We start from the raw sequence: 18,312 nt of genomic DNA on the forward strand, positions 1-18,312 counted from the left end.
GGGAGGACCGCCGCTCCGTCGTCGTGCAGAGTATACAGCCGTTCGTCGATCGTCGTCGCTGGACTGAGAATAGCCTCCACTGTGTGTCCTGTGATCGCTCGAGCACTCGGCAGCAGCAGCAGCAGCTTTTTTTCCTCCCGAAGGTGGGGGTAAAAATAACAGGCGAGCTTGCGATAAGCAGCGGCGAGCTTCGAGCCGTCTGATTTTTCAGCTCGAGTCCGTCTGTGTGTGATTTGACAGAACTGCACGACGGCGCGAGACGACGCGAGCAAACTGCAGCGCGGCGAGGAATAATAACAACCGGCTCCCGAAGTGCGATCGCGAGGTTTGCCTTTCGGAACGAACTGGCGTCCGCGTTCCTCTCCAGATGTCTCGAGCTCGTCTCTCTCTCTCTATATATATATGTTTATAAAGAAGCACATGCAGAGCCAGTCAGGCAGCCAGCCAGCCAGCAGAGTCGCGTCAACGCGACGTTTGCGCGGGTATCCGTGCCGCCATCGCTCGACCGAACGCCAAACTGCTCGCGCGCACGCACTTCTCTCGGCTGCAGTTCTCTGCTTTATTTGCTTTTGCTCTTAGCCGCCGTCACCGCAGGACTATCGTATCCTCCGAGGCCGATCCTTGCTGGGGGATTTCGATCGATCGCTCGCTTGCGGGAAAATTGAAATTATTCCATTGCGAAAATATCGTCGAGCTTTCGCTTATTTCGTTTCATAAAAATAGATTGAAAAAGTACGACAATTTTTAAACAAAATTATCAAAGAAAATAAAGCATACGTAATACCAGGGAAAAGAGTTTTTCCGCGCAAAGTATATATAGAAAGCGAAAGATGATAAGCCGCGCTGCAGACGTGAGCCAACAGAGTCCCCGAAGTAAACAATCTCGAATGAAAAGCGAGCTTCAAAGTGAAAGAGAGAGAGAGCTGCCATGTACACTTCGTTATCGTGCGTTCACACTTTGGAGCCGAGAAGCCTTCATCTTGGCCACGACGTTCCTTCGACGTTTGAAAGATGAATTTTCGCTACGAGTCACGTGCATAGTCACGTAGTTTAATAAAACGAGGACGAACGCCATACAGAAGCTCTAATTCGACACGATCGGCACGAGTCGGCCATACTAGCACGGCTCGGGAGTGGAAGCCGGTGGTCATCGTTTTGTCTCCTCGTTTTGTTTTGCTCTTGTTGCTTGTGTGTATATGTACACTTAAAACGAGGCTCGCGTTAAAGCGCCTTGGCTAGCCGAGAAGAGGGTGGCCGCAGTACGTATACGTGCAACAGCAGTAGCAGCACATCATCGTCGTCATCATCATCGTGACTGACCAGAAATTATTATTATAGTCCGAGGTCGAAACAGGAAATCACTTATGATTGCTCGAGTAATCAGGCCTGACGAGAGCATAATTGATCGTTGGTGTGGTCGCTTTCAACGAAATAAAATGCTCGAGAGCTATATGCAGCTAAACGCGTGCTTTATAGCTGGTACGCGCGGCGCGCATCCGATAAACTGGAGCGATCGTTGCGATCGCTCGTATACAGGTTCTCTCGCTGATCGCGACTCTGCAACAACGAGGTAAAAAGCCATTAGGCCAATGGCTAATCGATCATCGTGTGTGCACGCGTATATATACCGATCGTCGTATCCTACAGAGACTATAGGTGTTCCGCGCTCCCTCGCCGCGCGCTCGATGCTCATACGCACTAATGCGCCGTGTAATATGTGTAACAAAACGCACTACAGCACGTAACGCACGTGTTAATTGAAACCTTGAGCAGGCTCGAGGAGGCGAATGTAAAATTTACGTGCGTACATAAACCGGCGAAGGTCGCGCGAGTAGAGGTACGCGTGCCTCGCGCGTATTAGCTTTTTGCTCGAGTCGTCGTTTTTTTTTATTCTTTGCAGCTCATTAGCACGTGTATAGGACTTGGGCGAGCTTTTTTCCATGTGTGTGCAGTACGTACACAAAGTCCCGCTGTGCTGGACAGAGTTAACTGTTGCGCGACTATCGCTCGACCTGTGTACACAATTCGACATAGGTAGGTAGCGAGTACGTGGGCAGGTAAACAAACGATCGGCCGGTGCGCTAGATACGATATTCGACCGAACAACCGATCTTCGTGCGCGGACCGTCCTACAATTACGCTGGGCATGTGTCAAGGGCTCTTATTCCGTAATGATTCTTCACAAGTTCCGCCGTAACCGCCACTAATGGCCTAAGATCATAAACCGTCGCGCCTCGTCAAATTTACCAACGTGTGGTGGGTATATCAGCACATTTGCGTGCGGTGCACGCGTCGACTTTTGTTATGTATATCGCGGCGAAAAGCTCTGACCTATATAATAGCGCGCAGAGCCTGGCTATATTGCTAACCGACGAATGTTTTACCGATGACGCGCCGTCTGCGGTACATGCAAAATGCAAAGTGCATCATGGTCTAAAAGTGAGGTGCACACAGGCCGCCGTTTCTTCTCTCGTATATCGTGTATGCGCGCGGCAGATGCGATGATTCGAATTGCGAACGATCGCCGCGCGCGCGAGCTTACGTGTGCATCGAGCGTGTGCACATAGAGCTCCGATCGAAACGGAAGGTCGAAGTGGAGATAGATAGCAACGCCCAACGTGTGCGCGCTCCATTATCGTGGCTTTAATCTCACTGATTTTTTTTCTTTTTACTACCGATCGAATGGAGTATAGTTGTTTTTTTCTATTTCATGCATGTGTGTGACCTTGCGCTAGTTTTCATAGATCATCGGACAGTTACGACGCATCCGAGCTCTCTCAAAGCTTCGTTTTATTTTCGGTTTAGAAACGTATATAGACAACGATCGCTGCGAACTTGCAGCGTGTGGGCCGAGAGCAGCAGCGAAATTCGACGTTATAATTGAATGATTCAAAGCGAGCCCGTAAATCACGTCGTACACGCACACTCGTATCTCGTTGTTAATACATTTGTCGAATTAGCCTCATTGCGATTATATTGGTCGCTTTGACCGGCTGATCGTGCAGTCGCGTCCGGATTCTATATATTTTGAATGCCGTACAATGCGAGAGGGGGTCGCAGTGCACAATGCGCGCGAATTCTGCAAAAAAAAAAAAAAACGAGTACTCACTCGGTATCGGGAACTGGCAGGATTGGCTGGTGATTTGCCGTCGTGAACAGCAGTCGGCCGCCGTTATGGTGCTGCTGCTGCTCGTTAAAGTGATTGATTTCCGGCTCCTCTTGTACCGGAGTCTCGTAAACAAGAGTCTCGACCATCGAACCTTTGCTCGAGCCGAACGATACTCTGCAAATGAGAGGGAACAACAAAAAATCATAAACCATGTATTCCACAATTTATTATATTATATACAATTATATCGGGTCAGGATGAAATCTTATCGTTTTACCATTTCGGAGACCGCAAAAACTATATAGTCGCGTGGTTATAAAGCAAACACTATCGCGCACGGGGAAAAGTATCGAGGCTGGAAGTGCACGAGATCTGTCCGAGGCGATAACGTATCGTTGCCTAGAATAATTAATAGAATTTGACACGGACCGTGCGAAAAGTAGATCAATATACGCGGCGGGAAAAAAAGCCGCTGCGTCACGGCGTACATATTATATGATAGGAAGACGCCCGAGCCGTAAACGCGAAGGGAGCTCGACGCCTTCCGAGTACCGAGGACTAGTTTTTCATTCTCGGCGCGAGTCAACGCGTACACGCTACATACGTAATCAGAGGCAGTACGTCCTAAAATACATACACAATCGTCGTCGTCGTCGTCGTCGTCGTTGTCGAGCGGCGTACGTGACAAATCAACAAATTATGCGTCGCATGTACACCCACGCGCGCTCGTATGGATTTTTCGTTACGCGTGCGCTGCACTTACGACGGATCGTGGCGCGGTCTAGAAGCATCGATTGTTATTGCTGCCGAGCTCTCGCAGAGGCTGCAACGAATCGGCATAAATCTCCCGGGCAGTCCGAATGCTGCGTATCGAAGAAAGAAAGTATAACCCTCTGCGTACGTTTCTGCGCTCGTGTATATCTGTTGTAGTACTTTGCCGTCCTGCGCGCCACGCGTTTCGAGTAGTTATAAATTTCAAACGAAGAAAACGACGAAAGAGCATTGCATTGCACGTATTGCGCCGTAAACTGGTTTTTGAGCCCGAGCCGGCAGACGAAAAAAATATATTCCTCGCTTCGAGGAGCGAGAGAGAGATGTATATTATACGATCTGCGCGCAAAAGTTTCTGTATTTTTTCATCGCTTATACACTTACACGCGTTCTTTTTGTTGCGAACTATTTCGCAAGTAAAAATTATAAAAGCTTTAAAACATCGACGCACATATGCTGTTCGTACACACACGCGCGCGCGATTATCTAATCTGAGAGCATCGAGTCATTTAAAATTTTAAACTACTATATTATCCATCTCGGCGGCCGTGAGCTGCCGTTGATGAAAAAAGCGCCTATGAAAAGAAGAAAAAAAAAAATAGTAATAATCGCGGCGTGCTGTATCGTCACCGTGGGTTGCCTCAACGCGTAATCGTGTAATTATATATAAATAGACGCTGATGTCAATGTTTGCCGGAGTAATTGTTCTACTTTTTATTGATTTGGTGCTCGTCTTCGAAATGTATTTGCATTATGTATAGATATAGACATATTTCCGCCCGAGAGAACTTGACCCGCATTCGGATGTGAATTGAAATTCTCGTCGTTCGTGTGTGAGGCAATGTGTCAAAAACAAATATCGTATACACACGCAGTTTGAGGAGCAATTTACATCTCACCTAACGCGCTCATCGTGTGCTGGTATAGACAATTAAAGGCATTAAGCGCATTTATCGACTGTCGAGCGCGTCATCGTATATAACACGTATAGTACACGAGCCCGAAGCACCGAGAAGAAGAGTCGATCGCGTCTTTGTGTGTAGCGGTGATGTCTATTGAGCCGATGCAGAGAGACTTCAGTGCGCTTCCTTCCTTCGCGCACACACACACTGCAGTATAACGCGGGCGATTATGCGCGCGATCGTGTCCGCCACGAGACGCACCGACGACGAGTGCATATATGCGTAGTTACGTAACGCAGCCTACGTACGATGTGTACGATCGTACGCGATGAAAACGCGTCGCTGCGGCTTAGCCGCAATTCAATCTCGAGCCTCGTGCGCACTGGCATTGTGCGATTTCGTATGGATTCGATGCATCGTCGTGAGCATCAGCTCGATCCAAGCATACAGCCTCAGCGACACACAGGCTGCACGAAGCTAAAAAGTGCCTGCACGGCTTTTTCCAGTGCCGGCTCATCTTGCAGCGACGATGCGCCGAGTCATTGTCGCTGATTAGGGCACAGCGAGCTTCAACGCGTTCGATTTTCGCGCCATCGCACGGAAAAATCATCGCTCGACTCGTAGTGCACGGGTTTATTTTTTTACCTCCTCTTTTTTTTCTTTCCATCGCCTTTAACATATGCTTTAAATGGAGCGTCAAGACGGAGGTGCTTTAACACTCGGTCGTAAAATGCTCGTCATAAAGTAAGTACCGAAATATGCAGGTGAAAAATTACTCCTAGCAGCTCGCCAAATGATTTTAAATGCCGAAGCGTGACCGATGCCGTGTACGAGCTGCAATATACACACACGTACATTACACAGGCAAAGAGAAATGCGTGTTTCGCAACGTGAGCTCGTAAAGCAGCAAAAAACCGAGTCGACTCCGGAGCTAGGTAGGTATAGGTAGGTACGCGAGCACAATTGCCTCGAACCGACTTGACTACTCGTGCTGCGGCCATCGACAGTTTCCTTAATGCGATCTGCGTGTCGCGCCCATTAAAACAAATATTACGGGCTTACAGCGCTGGGCGATATTACATATATATCTAGGCGTGTGAGTATATGTGCGGCGCGTGTACCTTGACACTGAGCCTTGCCGATATACGCGACATTGTCGATGTATTACGTTACAGCCGATCTAGAGAGAGAGAGGCGATAGCGTACTCGAGCGTAATCGCACATTATCATTGGCTATGTCCCTCGTACCGCACGTCAGGCTAAAAATCAAGATCAAAGCCCGATCGCTGCCTTGTAACAGCGAGGGGGTAAACGCTGTGAAGGGTAAATCATATATTGTATATACCTCTTGAGATTGGCATGTTTGGGCGCGCTGATGCAGGGCTTCGTGGCGGCCTTCCGTTCGCTCCCGGCCGTGCTGGCGTCGCTCTCGATGCTGTGCAGACTATCGTCCTTGGCTAATATACTACATTTTTTCTGCTGCTGCTGCTGTGGCTGTTGCTGATGCTGCTGATGCGTCTGTGCATGTGGCTGTTGGTGCGTGGGTGGCGGAGGTGCCCTCGGCTTTAGATGTCCGTTGGGCCGACTGGGCTTGGGCTTGGGCCTCGTCGACTGCTGTAACTGTGGCTGCTGCTGCTGCTGATCCTCCTCGTGCGACTCGTCTTCTCGGTCCCGGGGCAGCAGAGGCGCCGCCGAGCCGGGCCTGGCCGGGCCGCAGTACGAGTCGCCGTCGAGGCGGCCGAACATGCCGGCGCTGCGCGTCCTCGTGACCCGGTGATTGTTGCCGTTGCTAATTTGTACTTGATGATGATGACTAGAATCGCCGTTGCCGGTGCTGCTGCCGCCGTTGGGCAGGGAGTAGCGGGCCGAGCCGTTGCCGCTGGCGCCGCCGTTGCTGAGCGGACGGTAGCCGGCCGCCTGGTGCTCCTTCTCCTCGCGCGGTAACATGTACGACAGCATTATTGCGAGCTGCTTTGGCCACTGCTGCAGGCTGCTGCTGCTGCTGCTGGAGTGGTGGACGGCTTTACGAGTAGCTCGCTTCCTCCTCGGATCTGCTGGCATAGAGAGAGAAACAAATCGTCAAAATTTTTTTTCTCCAACAATATAAATAGTGTATAAGTACGCTTATAGGTTTGAGCTCGCTGCTGTATAAGATAACTTTTGCTCTTAACCGCAATTTCCCTCGAGCCTCGGCCAAAACTTTCTCGAGCCGACCGAACAACTAGACAGCTCGATAGCTCGATAGCCTCGCAACCGAGAGAGAGAAATACGTTATATGTATGCTTTATGAAATCGATCTAAATACGATCGCTGGACGCCGTCATTCAGCGGGAAAGTCAAACAAAATCGATACGTACGGTAAATCGCATACCCCTATAGATCGAAAGTAGCCTATTACCTATGATTAAAAATTCATGCACACACGGCACTCGCATATATAGCATTTGTATCATACACGGGAGTCGGTCGAAACGCAGCCGCTCCTATTTAAGTAGACCAGGACGGTGCGATCGCGTCGCGGTCTCGACGCTGCGAACTCGAATTGTGTCTTATATATATACACGCAGACCCAAGCTCTACGCGCGCTCTGTTTATTATAACGAGTTAAAAACTCGGTGTGCAGCAGCTAGCTCCGACGAAAATTACCATCGAGGCTCGGGGCGCGTGAAACGTCGTTTCGCCGCCATGGGACGTACGACGAGATTAATAGCATCAGCGTCGTCGTCGTCGTCGGAACGAGCTCGAGTACTCCGAGCCATCCGAACAAATTGCATTAGGACTACTGGCGCGCGTCTAAACGAGTCTCTAAGCTATATAGCTGAAAAAAAATCCTAACCGACTGCGCGACACGAGCTGACTTCATCGCAATTATTATACGCGCGGAGCGCAGCTAGACGACTCTCGACTAACTCGACGACGACGACGACTCTATTAACAGTTGGATTAATCAAATTCTAATGTCGCCCAATGACGATTACATCGCCTACCTAGATTAAAGGAAAATATATTCGGGCCGAGAAATTTAACTGCGACGCGATAGCGACGTTGCCGGTTTATGGTTGATCGTTGCTGGTGCCGTTGCAGTATACAGACGACGGCATTGTATACGAAAGCCCGCAGAGAGAAAGAGAAAGATAATGAACACCGCGAGTCGCCACCGACGAGGAGTGTATATATCGTTATTATATATTGATGAAAAAGCCCAAGAAGAAGACGAAGAAGAAAGTCAAGCGGAAGAAGATCGTAAAGCCTATAAGACATAGCGGTTGCAACAGCCGCATAGACACTCGGCTCGCTCGTTCCGCGCCGCTGCATTTCCTCCTACACACGTAATGGTACTCTTTCTCGACTATAATGCGCGTCTACGTGTGTGTGCGCGCACGTTTGTAGGCCTCTCCGCTGCATGTGACGCGAGCTGAGCCAAGAAAGATTACACACCGAGCCGTCAATTTCAGAGGCCCATTACCACGGTCAAAGGGCGACGGCTGACGGGCGTCTCGGCTCTCCCAAAAGAGAGAGAGAGAGAGAGAGAGAGATAACCTTTTGGCCGAGTTTTTTCTTTCTTTCGTTTTCATTGAATGAATCGCCACGAGCTGTGGGCGCGCGAGGGCAACGGACGACGCGAAAGCTCCGCGACTATATGCCCGCGCACACTCCGGAAAAATGACAGAATCGCCCCTGGGCTGGCAGCTTTTTTCCATGCTGAATAAACACCTGTTCTTGCCTGCTATACGTTATACTTATATAGTGCAGCCCGTTCGCGTCTATTATCTATGCACGGCGGTTTTATATGCACGCGACTCTCTGATGTTGCTGCAGCTACCCTAGACGAGGTAGGCCTATACCGAGCGGCAGGTCGTTGACTTCGAGAGGCAGCTACATGCTATATACCCACTACTAGACTCATCGGTAAAGAGAGTGGCCCTTGCAGCGAGCAAGGCAGCAGAGAGAAGCAACAGCGACTCATTAATGAGATATCGAGCAAAGTGTGTGTACCTACTCGCTTGTGCTTTTGTGCGTATTCAGTCTCTCTTTTTTCTTGCTTCTTCTTCTTCGTTTTTCTTTTCACTCAAGTTTGCTACTCCAACGTTATTATTCACGCATCGTTAGAGAGAGAGATCGTTCAAGAAGCTGCGAAAGCAAAGAGCCGCCCCGTTATTGGAAAAAAGTTTGATCGAATCGAGGGTACTCGCGAATGATTTTTTTCTTTTTTCATCGATCAGCTACTACACCGAGAAACGATTACGCAGCCTACCGCCTGGAAATTGCGAGGCTCGAGAAACAGCAGCAGCAACAGCATCGCGACACGTCCTGCCCAGGTAACGCGAAAGTATTTTTCCGCGTTAAAACTTCCGGAAGGCTGAGGCACGCGTGACTTCCGTTCGATGATCGCTCGGCGGTGTACGCCTTATATTATACTTGCACGCGCGCGCGTTCGTTGACTGCGCACACTCGACTCGAATTGCGTCACACTAATTTCACTATTATTTTACAATTATACTATTTTCGTTTGTGCGAAACCAAAAATTACCGAGTCAAGGTTAAAGCACCCGCCCGTCTCTCGCGTTCGTTATGAGTCGCGGAGGGGGGCGAGAAAAAAAATGTTCACAATGGATGTTTGCGAACGCGATGCTTCAAAAGTACCAGTATACGCGTGGGAGTGCAAACGCTCTGCCCTCGGTCTACGTGAGTACATTGTGTGCTCTGCAAGATGAGAGAAGGCAAAGAATAGAATGGATGGAAGAAGAGAGAAAGATATATCATCACTAACATCTAGTGAGGTCATAAAACTTTTGAGATTTGAGGTTTTCCCCATTTTTACAATGGAGAAGTTTCACTTCAAAAATAGGAGAATGTCAAATCTCAAAAGTTTCAAGAGCTCGCTAGATGCTAGTTATTTGTCTTTCTCTTTTTTGCGAAAGTGAAACTTTAGGTAATTTTTCCTTTTCGATTACTTTTTATTCAAAGATTGTTAGCCTATATTGTACTTTTACTTCTTTATATTTCAATCAAGTATGAATAATTTCAATTTATTCGAGTTTATTTCGAGTTTTATATCAAAGGTAGTATAAAGATCCCGTTACGTTGAGCGCGCGAGAACAAATCTACGTAGTTGCGCGCATTTTTTACGGGCCACGTGAGGGAAGGTCAATTCTGCATCGTTCCAAGACGAGAATACATATAAGCCAAAAACGATTAAGACGATGCAAACAGCTGGTCGTCGTAAAAACACGAGTCATTTACTCGCGTGCCAAACGGTGACACGCATCAAGTTCGGTCAAAATTAGCCGGCAGAACGTAAAAAACCCAAAGCCCGCAATTAAGCTAGTTGGAATTCGATCGATTGTTACGATTGATTGCCGATCATAATGGCTGCTGGGGTCGATTTTATGCACGCAACTCGATCGCTGTAATAACCCGAGTTGTGTACGCGCGGCTTTTAGTTTTCATCTCGCGCAGCGACTTTTATCAAATGATTTAGATAAGTTTCAACTCGTGACTGCAGCATATGCCGCGCGCTATACATCGCATCTAGAATGTATACATCTGTTTACGTTGGGCTTGAATTACGATGGATCCGCGTAAAATCAATTACGCGCGCCTCTATTCCGAGAAATGTTTATATCGTATTTTATTTTTACCTGTATACAGCTGGCGTTTAATGAAAAAAAAAGAAGAGCGAGACAAAAAAACGACGCATTTCCGTTCGCTTTTAAAATATTTTCTCGTAAAAGTTCGGGACGCTGCGCACGTATATATATTATAAACCCTTTTTTTTCTCGGGCGCGTCGTAAAACAAACTTCGGGCTGCACAGCTTACAGCTCGGTTCGTGTGATAGCATAAAGTCGGCGTGCCGTAGCTGCTGTCTCGCACATATACATGCCGGCAATTGAGAGCGACTCGGTTTTTCTTTAATACCTCGACTGCGGAGCACTTATATATACCGAAACTCAATATTTAAGTAACGAAGGAGGATAATGCGCTGTGTGTGTGCGGCGCAACTAACTAACTAACGTACCACGAGAACACGTCTAATTCTGCGTCGCATTAACACGATAACTCCGTCGTGTCAATTGCTTAAATTGATGGGATTAAGCCTGTGTACTGTTGTATAATATACAGCTGTGCGTCTATAAAGCGGCTGTATTCTTTTGAAAACGCGACATCGCATTCGAGCCACGAACGGCGAGTATAGAGAAAGAGAGAGAGAAAGAAAACAACAAAAAAGTTTTGCGCGCATGAGCGCATTAGTACAAGAAGCTCTCCTTGCTATTTAAACGTTTGGAATTCCGTTACGGGAATAGCCAAAAAGTCCGCCGAGCTTGTGTGTGTATGTGTACGTGCAGTACGCGTATAAGCGGAATTAAGAGACAGAGAAGCATATTCAGCGAGTAAGTGCTTTACACCGACGGCTCGGGGCACGAATAAGTTTGGAGCTTTAGAGCCGAGACGTGCGCGCCTCTTTCCTCGCGAGCTTTTTCACGCTTCATCTCTCTCTATCCCCTTTTTTGCCTGAAATTTGTACAAACGCCGACTCGGCCGATCGTACGCGTCGAATCGCAGCTCAAACTAATCGATCAGCTGTTTGCGGAGTAATTTGACTAGTGTGCGAAGCCGACGTTACTTTGCTCACGGGCGCACACTCGCGTATACTCGCACGCGTAACCAAAGTAGAGCTTCGGATGCCCCGAGTTATTTCTATATGGCTTATTCTCGCTGAAAACGATGTTTTGCCTCTCTTTCTCGCTGCCATATGTACGGGGTCACTTTAAAAGCTACGTAAATTTGCAACTATATGATAGACTTGTTAAGAATTTGTAAATTAACGAAACTTTCAGAAATATTTATGATTGTTTGGAACGAACGCACGCCGAATGTCATTACTGTGGCATCGCGCCAAATAGATTTATATTGACGCAAAAAGTGTCTCCCACTCTCAATGTGAAAATTTACTATTCAATTTTTTTTAACTAGAAAAAGTTTATGAATATTTTAATTTAAAAATATTTATACTTTCAATTATTCATTATTCTTCCACGTTTATATACTTAATAGCTATTTCTCAGTGCGTTTTACACGCCGTAGAGTTTTCTTTTTCTTTTATTTTAAATTTTATTAAGAAATCGTATATTGAAAAATAATTATTATTCATTATCAATAGATCAATTATATAATTTTTCAACTGTATACAATAACTTAGTGTTATGTTTACATTGCTTCGTCTAAATATTCGTATCATGATTTGTAAACATCAAATTAAATTCAAGAGATCAGTTTGAATCGTAAGAAGATCGATTGTTCACAACATTTGAAGATTCAAGCAAATATGGATTCAAGGGAATTAATTAATAGCGGAGTCAGGTAATTTTTAATATGCGGAAGCAAGCATTAGTATATTATTTTAGAATAATGTTTAATCTTTTTATAATTATTTCAGAGTAAAGAAGGAACCCCGTGATGACTCGTTTACGGAAACTGATGATCACGAAGTAATTGACAAGACGTCTGATGTTAAAGATGTTCGATTCTTTAGAGCATATTCAGTAAGAGTTGGCAGTGATATGTGTTTCACATAGTAAAGTTTATTGATTACAACTTTTATGTAACTTGATATAATTTAATTCCAGGCGCTTCAAGAATGTACAAAAAAGTATGAAACTGACGAAATGGAAGTGGAATTTGAGTGTAAAGACGTAAAGCTCAGCATGAATTTATCTGAAGTTAAAAAAATCGACGATTGTTCTCAAAATCCTTTTCAGCACATCAAAGATAGTGACTATGATAAGACTCAAAACATAATCAAAATAGAAAATGAGGTTAAAGTAAAAAAAGAATTAGATTTGAATTCTGATTGTAAAGTTAGCGAAAAAATTAAGAAGAAAAGAGAAAGAAAAAAGTTCAACTATATGAATAGACTCCAAATCCACATTGGTAAGGTGCATAATGGAATCAAGCCTGCATGTGATATATGCGGGAAAAAATTCTCAAACAAGAGTAATCTCAAAATTCACATTGACACAGTGCATAATGGTGTTACTCATACATGCAATACATGTAAAAAGAAGTTTAAACGAAAGCAAAATCTGAATAGCCATATTAAATCAAAACATGATGGTACTACACATAAATGTGACACTTGTGGAAAATCATATTCACGAAAAATTTATCTCAAAATTCACATTGATGCAGTGCACAATGGTGTCACACACACATGCGATACATGTGAAAAAAAGTTTGCACGAAAGCATGATCTGAATAGGCATATTAAATCAAAACATGATGGTGTTACATATACATGTGACACTTGTGGAAAATCATATTCACAAAAAATTGATCTCAAAACTCACATTGACGTAGTGCACAATGGTGTCACACATCCATGCGATACATGTGAAAAAAAGTTTGCACGAAAGCAAGATCTGAATAGGCATATTAAATCAAAACACGATGGTGTTACACATACATGTGACACTTGTGGAAAAACATATAAACATCTATTTACTCTCAGGAAGCATGTTAAATTATCTCATAATGTTATCCATGAATGTGATAAATGCGGTAAGTCATTTGCAAAAAAGAATAATCTAAAAATGCACATAAATGTGGTACATAATTCATACACGAGTACCAAATAAATGTATAAATGTTTATAAGTTCAATTGTATTGAAAGCGACGATTTTAGATCTTGTGTATTTGTTCACAAGATTAATTTAATGAATTTCATTTATTATGCTCTTATAAATTCTACCTACATTATATTATCATCTCAATACGTAAAAACAACGTTCATGTTTTGAAAAAAATCAATAAATTTTTGATGGAAAAATAACCATACCGCTTATTTCGAATAAATCCAATTTTAATATTAAACTTAGTTTTTTCAGAATATTCTTAAATATGATAGATAAAGTTAGAGCGATTCATAATTTGTATTGATTTATAACACAAATTGGCACTATTTGCTCTTAAAAAAAAAAACAACAACAGAACGAGTGACACCCAACGCGCTTTGAGAGACTAAAACTTGCAGTTCAAAAAATCATGACAATAGCCTCATTCGACGCGTTTTTCACTCACAACCTAGTTAAATATCAGCCCACTGCGTGCAAGTTGGGATTGAAAAAATTCGTGCTCAATGCATCTCACACCATCTGCCCAAATTTAACGATCAATCGCAACGCGTTCATTTCGATGACACAATTAAGCCATCATTCTTTTAATAGAGGCCAATATTATTAAGAAAATTTTAAATTACTTTCACTTTGTCGATAATTGTAAATGACTCCTCATAAAACGAAAAAACACATACATTAAGAACGCCTAAAGGCAAAAAGGCATGGTTAAAATTTTATTAGAAAATCATTTTGCGCTAAGTCACGACTTAATTAAATATATAAAATCAGATGGTCGACATCGATTTGAAACAAGCTCGTTTCCAGGTGCATTTCGTTTAAACGGTTTACATAGAAAGTCTCAAAGCGAATCTACGCGTGAACAAATTCCGAGTCCGTTTGGTCGGATCGGCTGAAAAAAATTATAACATCGCGTGCGAATAATGGCGCATGACGACGCAAGCATCGTTCGCTGCATGGCAGCAGCGCTGAATTCCTTGCCGGCACTTTTGCGGCCCCCAGCAGCAGCAGCAGCAGCATCGCTAAAAACGCGAAATTTTCACACGGCAAATCGGCCTCGGAGCGATCGCAATTTCCCCGTCTCGGACTTCAATAAGATTAGTTAGAGGAGATTGGCATTAGTAGTAGCAGCAGCATTAGTCGTAGTAGCGGGTGCGCGCGGCAAAATGGTCAGTGGCATAATTCACGAAGATTGCAGTCACGCGCGCCATTCGCTTCTGCGACTCGAGCTTGCATTCGCTTGCGTCAATGCCAATTCATGCTAGCTCGAGCTGCTCTCTGCACGCGTATATATTATATATCTACACGTAGTACCGATGCAGCGACAAAAGAGAGACGTCAAATAAACGCATTTTCAGGCACATTCGTCGCTGCGAAATAGTAATTGCTCCGGCGCACGAGTGGAGCAGCAGCAGTAGCGTAATGGAAACGCGCGAAATTCATTACAAGTATCTATTTCCGATCGAGCACCCACAGGAAGCAGTCGTGGCGAATTAAAAAAAAAGAGCACCGCGTGGGTGTGAAGAAAAAACGAGGCACAGCGGCGATAGTCATCTATGACGCGAATCAGATGACGGATAATAGGAGCCTACGCGATAACGAGCTCGATCCGCAACTCTCGTGTAAAGAACAGGATGGGTGCAGGTTACATTTTATCCCAGAACAATTAAAAATTCACGCGATCTGTCATCTCGCTGCTATTTTTCCTGCTAATAGTTTACAAGGAAGAAAAATGAATTAGTCGCGGGGTGCACCTATAGAAAAATACGTAGAATAAAAAACGAGCTCGCTCGCGGAGATGTGTAGCAACGATACGAGCGAGTACATGTGTTGCGCCTTATGTATAGCTCACAATAGCCCAAGCATATAGCACAGAGAATCGCATGTCTAGCGGTGCAATGATGTTTAATTCACGTTACAGTGCTGTAAAACTATACCGTATGCGCGCGAGCTGAACTATGTAGAGCTGTGCGCGACTCGGTATCCAGTGGCAGGCGACCTGCTGCTGCTGCCGCCGCTGCGCACGCGAACCTCAGCCGATTTTTACACATTTATACACACCTATACAGGTATATACCTGCCGAGAGTATCTCGCAGCTATAATCTAACTATCGCGCCTCTACTGGCGTAATATATTTTAAATATATTTCGATCCCCGCGCGGATAGTCGCGTATCTGTGAATTAATAGGAGCGCGGTACCGTCCCTATCTTACATACCAAACGTACGTACATGTATACGAGTGTGCACAGACACAAGGGGAAGGCAGGCGGAGAGGCGAGCTTGACATAACGTTTGGTCAAGCATCTAAAAGCTCACGTGTGCGTGCAAGGCAGCAGACGTGACATACGCGATCGATATGTGCGCCCCAAGCGTCACGGCCTATATCTATATGTAGCTGCTTCTGCTGCTGCTGCTGCTTGTCGAGCTCTGCGCCGCGAGGGGTGCATCTTATGACTTTTTGTTACCCCATTCATTGCCCCTCTTGGGCTCGCTTCTTTGCACGCGGCTCTTCGTGCCCCCCTACTTGAACTTAACTTTCGGCCGTATGGAGCTCGACTGCAACGTACTTACGATCGTCCAGCTCTGAGTCATTTTCTGCTGGTGTTTTGCGACTTTTCCAACTTATACATAGTATATCAAGATCGGTAGCTTTTTCATTGCGGAGCAAGCATGTAAGTTGAAATTTTTTTACAGTTTCTTTAACTAAGAGACAGTTCAAATAACTTGGCGGTTACTACTATCGATGCTAAATTGTGATTGTCAGATATAAAGTTATTGTCGAGCACGAGGCTTTGAATAAGTTTGAAAAGATTAAAGGACTTCTGTCTTTCAAGTCACTCGATCTTCAAGTGGTCGAGTTGAGAAAACGGGTATCAAGCAAATAAGAGGCCGTATCCAACTTAATTAAATAAAAGTATAAGTCGCGCGCGGCGAGTTTACAAAACAAAAGGACAGAAAAGGAGTATGGATTTCGCAGCCCCCGAGGGACTAGGATATTATACATAGCTTTTGAGCCGCAGTAATTTATTGTTTAAGCACAAAGAAAGCCGAGGGAGGAAAGAAGGGACGAAGAATCCCGAGCCGACGCTCGATTTGTGTGTGTGCGTGTGTGCTTTTTGACAGACATTTCATGCTCGCGCTTATTTTTCCAGCGCGCCTGCGACGACTGCGTATAAACGTCCGTGTGTGTGTGCGTTTCTCTTTCAACTGCCTAGACTGCCGAGAGAGAGATGAGGGGGCCGTCGGTGCCGCCGGTGAGGCAGTGACAACAACAAGCCAGAGGTCGTACAAGGGGAGTGGATTATTCGTGAATCGTGACGAAGGGAGGAAAATGCGAAAAGTACCATTTCCTGACGAGACGTGTGTGAAATTAACACGTAAGCTTTCGACGGATTAATTGCTCGAGCTTGGGCAATTTTTTCCTCGTGTTTTCTTGCCACTCTCGGTACTCGCGACGATTCGATTATTTATTTTGAGATGTCGAAAAAAAAAGAAAGAAAAACAGGAATAAAAGAAATTGCGCGAAGCGAGCGAACGAGATTATTGGCTTGACTGCGTGAAAGAACGAGCTTGCGATTGCGAGATGATTATAAGCTCGGGAAGTTGGAACGCGCGCGACGGCGCCAAGGGGTTCCTCGCGCGAGGGAAAAAGCTCCTTTTTCTAATACACTTGCAGCAGACGCACTTTCATGTAAATGTTGAATCTCGGCCAAATGTGCGAGCATTACATTCACGTATAGCTATAAGAAGTTTTTTGCTCCGCAGCGAAGGAGACGAAAAAAAGAGGGAAAATAAAGAAAAAAAAGTATAAAAAGTCATTGAATAAAGCGCGTAGCGTAGACTCGGCGGCATAACAATTTCGTCCGTCAGTTTGTTGTGTGTACGCCGCTGGTGGATGGGTGCGAGCCGCTCCGAGGGGCAATACGACGTCGACGACGACGAGGCGACACGCGCGCGCGTCAAGGGCTCCCAGCAGTAGCTCAAATGCTGCATACACACACGATAATAAAGGCACGTCCAAAGGCCACACACACAAACACTCTCGCTTTCGTACACAGCTACAACTATATACGCGTCGGCTTTTCGCCGCGTATAGTTGTACATCGTCGTCGGCGTTTGATATTAAACATTTTCGTCGGATGATCGCAGCGGAAAAAGTAGCACGTGCTCTCTCTCTCTCTCTCTCTCTCTCGCAGTATGAGTATTATATAGCTGCACATAAATATGTGGCAACGATCGTGATCCTCATCCGCAGAAACGCTCGAGCGTATAATACCTAAATAATAGCCCCGCGACGTATCAATTCCGTTAGAAGACGTATAGGAGAAGACTTTTTCCGCAGCGATCCTGCAGCAGCTCGCTCGACTCGTGCACTCTTATAATTATATATATACGTCTTCATAAGTTTTAATATAAAAAGAAAGTTTAGCGGAGATGTTGGCTGGCTCGGTATGGCGTGGCTAGACTAACGGTATCGCTAATAAGCTCTCGTGCGCCTGCGCGCCGGATAGCCAGCTATTATTCACCTTTTTCCAAATGTTTTTCACTCTAAATAATAAACAAGCCACGTGCGGTAATTACCATCGATTAATAATAAATGTCTCCGGTCTAACCCTATGCATTATGTGACTCGTGTAACGTATTTTATTGTGTCAGTATAGATATGTGCGCCTCGCGTGTAATATATGCTACAACACAGGTGGTATACGTGTTATATTTAAAGAAAGTCGAGGTCGACGCTTTAACGATAAAGCTCAAGTGCGATTATCGAACTTTAGGCGCGAACGCGTAAAATAAAAGCTCCGATCGATAATCTCGTGGCGAACGAAAGGATCGCGCATAAAGTAATTTTTCGAGAGCGTTGGTCTACTTGCGGCGAAGGCGAGATTCGTT

General features: G+C 45.3%; 2 protein-coding genes across 4 annotated transcripts in view; one reads left to right on the top strand and one right to left on the bottom strand.

Moving 5' to 3' along the window:
* LOC106651617 overlaps positions 1–18,312 on the bottom strand; it is a 36,777-nt gene that overhangs the window by 15,365 nt on the left and 3,100 nt on the right. For 2 of the 3 annotated variants that reach the window (XM_023458740.1, XM_014370209.1), the window contains exons 3-4: positions 6,128–6,833; positions 3,110–3,283 (exon numbers count right to left, since the gene is read on the bottom strand). In XM_023458740.1, coding sequence (XP_023314508.1) covers positions 3,110–3,283; positions 6,128–6,741 — 788 coding nt within the window. In that variant the 5' untranslated portion in view covers positions 6,742–6,833. Of the gene's footprint in view, positions 1–3,109; positions 3,284–6,127; positions 6,837–18,312 lie in introns of all 3 variants that reach the window. The other variant, XM_014370208.1, reaches the window with a different exon arrangement.
* LOC106651618 (zinc finger and BTB domain-containing protein 41-like) lies at positions 12,066–13,601 on the top strand. Its single transcript, XM_014370210.2, has 3 exons — positions 12,066–12,145; positions 12,222–12,327; positions 12,412–13,601. Exons 1-3 carry the CDS (start codon positions 12,111–12,113, stop codon positions 13,417–13,419), a joined length of 1,149 nt encoding a protein of 382 aa, XP_014225696.2. The 5' UTR covers positions 12,066–12,110; the 3' UTR covers positions 13,420–13,601.

This window comes from Trichogramma pretiosum, unplaced genomic scaffold (assembly GCF_000599845.2).
Source record: "Trichogramma pretiosum strain Unisexual culture from Peru unplaced genomic scaffold, Tpre_2.0 scaffold68, whole genome shotgun sequence".
NCBI classification, from domain to species: Eukaryota; Metazoa; Arthropoda; class Insecta; order Hymenoptera; family Trichogrammatidae; genus Trichogramma; species Trichogramma pretiosum.

Bases quoted from the DNA above. Each gene is read 5' to 3' on its own strand.
- LOC106651618 (XM_014370210.2), top strand. From the start codon at position 12,111: ATGGATTCAAGGGAATTAATTAATAGCGGAGTCAG. The intron at 12,146-12,221 runs GTAATTTTTAAT...TAATTATTTCAG, and splicing joins TTAATTAATAGCGGAGTCAG to AGTAAAGAAGGAACCCCGTG. The intron at 12,328-12,411 runs GTAAGAGTTGGC...ATTTAATTCCAG, and splicing joins GATTCTTTAGAGCATATTCA to GCGCTTCAAGAATGTACAAA.